Genomic DNA, 3,357 nt, shown 5'->3' on the forward strand with positions numbered 1-3,357 from the left:
GTGAGTGCTGTGAAGTGTGTAAACCTGGCGATTCACAGCACTCACCACAGCACATACCCTCCCCAATGTCCATAACCCCACCTCCCTCTCCCAATCCCCCTCCCCCCATCAACCCTCAGTTTGTTTTGTGAGATTAAGAGTCACTTATGGTTTGTCTCCCTCCCAATCCCATCTTGTTTCATAGATGGAATTAAATTTTTATAACCTGATACAGAAATTAACTTAGAACAGTGACCGAGCAGTGAATCAGTAAATGTCAATGTGTCCAAAATGACCAAAACCTTGAAATAAAAAGAAGAGGCACATTAAATTAAATATTAAATACTGGGTGTTAGCAAAACCATAACATTATTTTTAGGAAAAGAATGAAATCAGAATTTTCCCAAAATATATTACACAGAACCTGAGTCTCCAAATATTTACCATGATACGATAGTTCCAAGGTCACACACGTTTGGAAAATCTTGCACACCATATTCACCCTTAAATATTTACTGTAAACATTACCATAAAATATACTCCCAAAAAATATATATAATATATACACTCTGAAAAATTCCATAATAAAAAAGATCAGCTTTAATGAAAGGAGAGTTTCCCAAACTTATGACCATGGGACATCACAAAATGTCCTAGAGAGCCAAGGACACACTGGGGAACACTACACTTCGGAAAAAGTTTTTCAAGGAGAAACAAAGAGTTTCAGTGCAATCACAAGAAAGTATAAACTACAGAAATACAAAAATACAAACCTTCAGGTGAAGTTTTTGAAGAATTCGGGTGAGCAATCGTGGAAATCTTCCTATATCTATTGCATTTAGCAGCGACACTGCTTTTTTCATGCTAAATAAATTTGTAAAACAAAATTTTAAAATGAGTTTTAAAATGAGTGAACTGTTCTTGCCCTAAGTACACTTGTCTACAATTGCTGTTGTCTCAAAATTTCCATTTCAACAACTCTGATTGCTATAAAGAAGTCCAAATGATGGCCCGCAAAAGAGGCAGGACGATTCCAAAAAGATGCCTCCCAAAAGTACTTGTCCATTTGGAAAGTTTCTCTTTCTTTGGGGGCAAGGCCCGCAACTAGAGGAAGCTTGCACTTTGTGGGGGATGGCATTAACTCAGCAGTGAGTATTTACTAACCCTAACCCACAGAGGAACTATGGAAAGAATGGAAAGAGGAAAGTGGGATTGACACCAAAATACAAAAAAAGAATGCTGCATGGCAGGTAATGGAATAAATACATATAAGGCTAAGTCAGTTGGGGTAACAGTACACAGTTGTTTTAAAACTGTGCCTCAACGGTAATAATCAACTTTAAATTATCATACTGGTTATGGCTTACTCATGTGGTGGGTGTTAAACAGGACACTGATGTGAGGGGAGAAACTGGGCGTCAGGACTCAAGGAATCCAGAAACAAGGAAGAACTCTGAAATGACAATTCTCTTCTTCAAGAACATCCCTGTCCAATTCAGGGACATGGAAAGTACTTCCCAAAACCTCAGCACTTCTTCCGCATCCGCACACTACCTGCCCTAGTATTTATTTTTCATGAAATGGGAGTCATTCCTATTTAAGTAACTGCATTTTAACAGAGAACTTTCTATCACCACTTTGGGACCCCGACCTTACCTACCATTAAGTAGAAATGAACTAAAAATAAATAAAATGAAATCCAAAGCCATGTTACCAGACTCTGGCTTGATACTGTTACCAGCCCCAAACTCCCAACCTGAGGACTATTCTCTCTTGATTGAAAAGGGATACTGACACCCGTTACGGATTAAAGACCGTCCAGCCCCACGGCAAGCCTTTCTCATACTCAGGCCTGAGAGCGAGCGGAAAACAAAAAAAGGGCATAGCTTTGCACATGATTCGGCACTACTCCGGGCGGGCGTGGGCACTTTAGACCCCACACTCTGGGAACGGTGACACACACCACACGCTGTCCTACTGACCCCAGGTGCCAGGCCCTGGAGCCCCAGGGAGGTGAACCACCGAGAGGGTGAGACGCCCACAGCCCCCGGCACTCCCGCGGGGCCGCACCACGACTTCGCCAGCTCCGCGCCCACCCCCCACCGCCGGGCCCCGCCTCGGAGCCAAGGCGACAGCCAGCTGGAGCGTCCCGGCGGCGCCCGGTCCGTGCCACCCCTGGGCGGCTACCTGGGGCTCTCCGGCAGGATCAGCGCCGTGGCGGCCGCCATCCTTGAAGCTCCCTCGCCTGCCTCCGCCTGTCAGCTGCCTCCAGCCCAGCCAATGACCGCAGGCCTACGGAAGGCCGGAAGGCCCAAGCCGCGCCGCCTCCGCCTTCGCCTCTGGACTCTTTTTTTTTTTTTTTTTTTTAAATTTTTTTGTTTTTTTTTTTTTATTTGTCAGAGAGAGAGAGAGAGAGCAAGCACAGGCAGACAGAATGGCAGGCAGAGGCAGAGGGAGAAGCAGGCTCCCTGATGAGCAAGGAGCCCGATGTGGGACTCGATCCCAGGACGCTGGGATCATGACCTGAGCCGAAGGCAGCTGCTTAACCCACTGAGCCACCCAGGCGTCCCCGCCTCTGGACTCTTGAGTGAATTCCGTGCTCGGTCTTCCAGGGAAGAGGGACCCTCCTCGTTGTCTTCCGCCGCTGTCACTGTTCTGCCTCAAGCCTGTTCGCCTATGAACTTATTTATATTTACCTATTTGCCTATTATCCATGCACAGCGGACCCTTGAACAACGAGCGGCTAAGGTTGCCCACCCTGCCTCAAGTCAAAAATCCACATGGAACTTTTGAATCCCCCCAAAACTTAAGTATGAACAGCCACCTGTTGGCTGGACGCCTTGCCTTACCGGTAACAGTCGGTACGTGTATTGTGCATGCTGTATTTATTATATACTGCATTATTACAATAACATAAGCGGAAGAAAGCTGGGGAAAAGACGATGTTATTGAGAAAACCGTAAGGAAAATACATGACGGTGCTGTACTCTATCAAAAGAATCCGAGCAGGAGTGGGCCCGCACAGCTCACACCTGTGTTGTGCCAGGGTCAGCTGTGCATATATCTGGATATGGGCATGTATTTTTACGTCGTTGGCACGTATGAGCATCTATTTAGGTGCGTGTACATATACACAAATTTTTTTTTTAACAGAGGGACTTTAAGCACCCACAATAGCTAGTGTCTAGCCTGCGCTGCAGAGGGGAAGGCCGTGAAACGCTCTCCCTGAAAGCAGCCTGGATGTCACACATCCACCCACTGGAGAGGTCATGCCACCAGCTCCAGCCTCGGCGCTTCCTGTATCTGTATCCCTGTATTCATTGAGCACCTACTGTATACCAGATACTGTGCTAGGCACTTGGGACCGAAAAGACCAAA

The 3,357-nt window shown here is 46.3% G+C and overlaps 1 protein-coding gene across 3 annotated transcripts in view; it reads right to left on the minus strand.

The window, feature by feature from the left end:
• Window positions 1-2,254, minus strand: part of LOC111158899 (COMM domain containing 10) — a 192,908-nt gene extending 190,654 nt beyond the window's left edge. For 2 of the 3 annotated variants that reach the window (XM_022521217.1, XM_022521218.1), the window contains exons 1-2: window positions 2,167-2,221; window positions 753-843 (exon numbers count right to left, since the gene is read on the minus strand). In XM_022521217.1, the coding sequence (XP_022376925.1) occupies window positions 753-843; window positions 2,167-2,207 (132 nt within the window). In that variant the 5' untranslated portion in view covers window positions 2,208-2,221. Of the gene's footprint in view, window positions 1-752; window positions 844-2,166 lie in introns of all 3 variants that reach the window. The other variant, XM_022521216.1, reaches the window with a different exon arrangement.
• Window positions 2,255-3,357: the final 1,103 nt, after the last annotated feature.

Source organism: Enhydra lutris, unplaced genomic scaffold, assembly GCF_002288905.1.
Source record: "Enhydra lutris kenyoni isolate GAN:26980312 unplaced genomic scaffold, ASM228890v2 scaffoldscaffold64, whole genome shotgun sequence".
Classification (NCBI taxonomy): domain Eukaryota; kingdom Metazoa; phylum Chordata; class Mammalia; order Carnivora; family Mustelidae; genus Enhydra; species Enhydra lutris.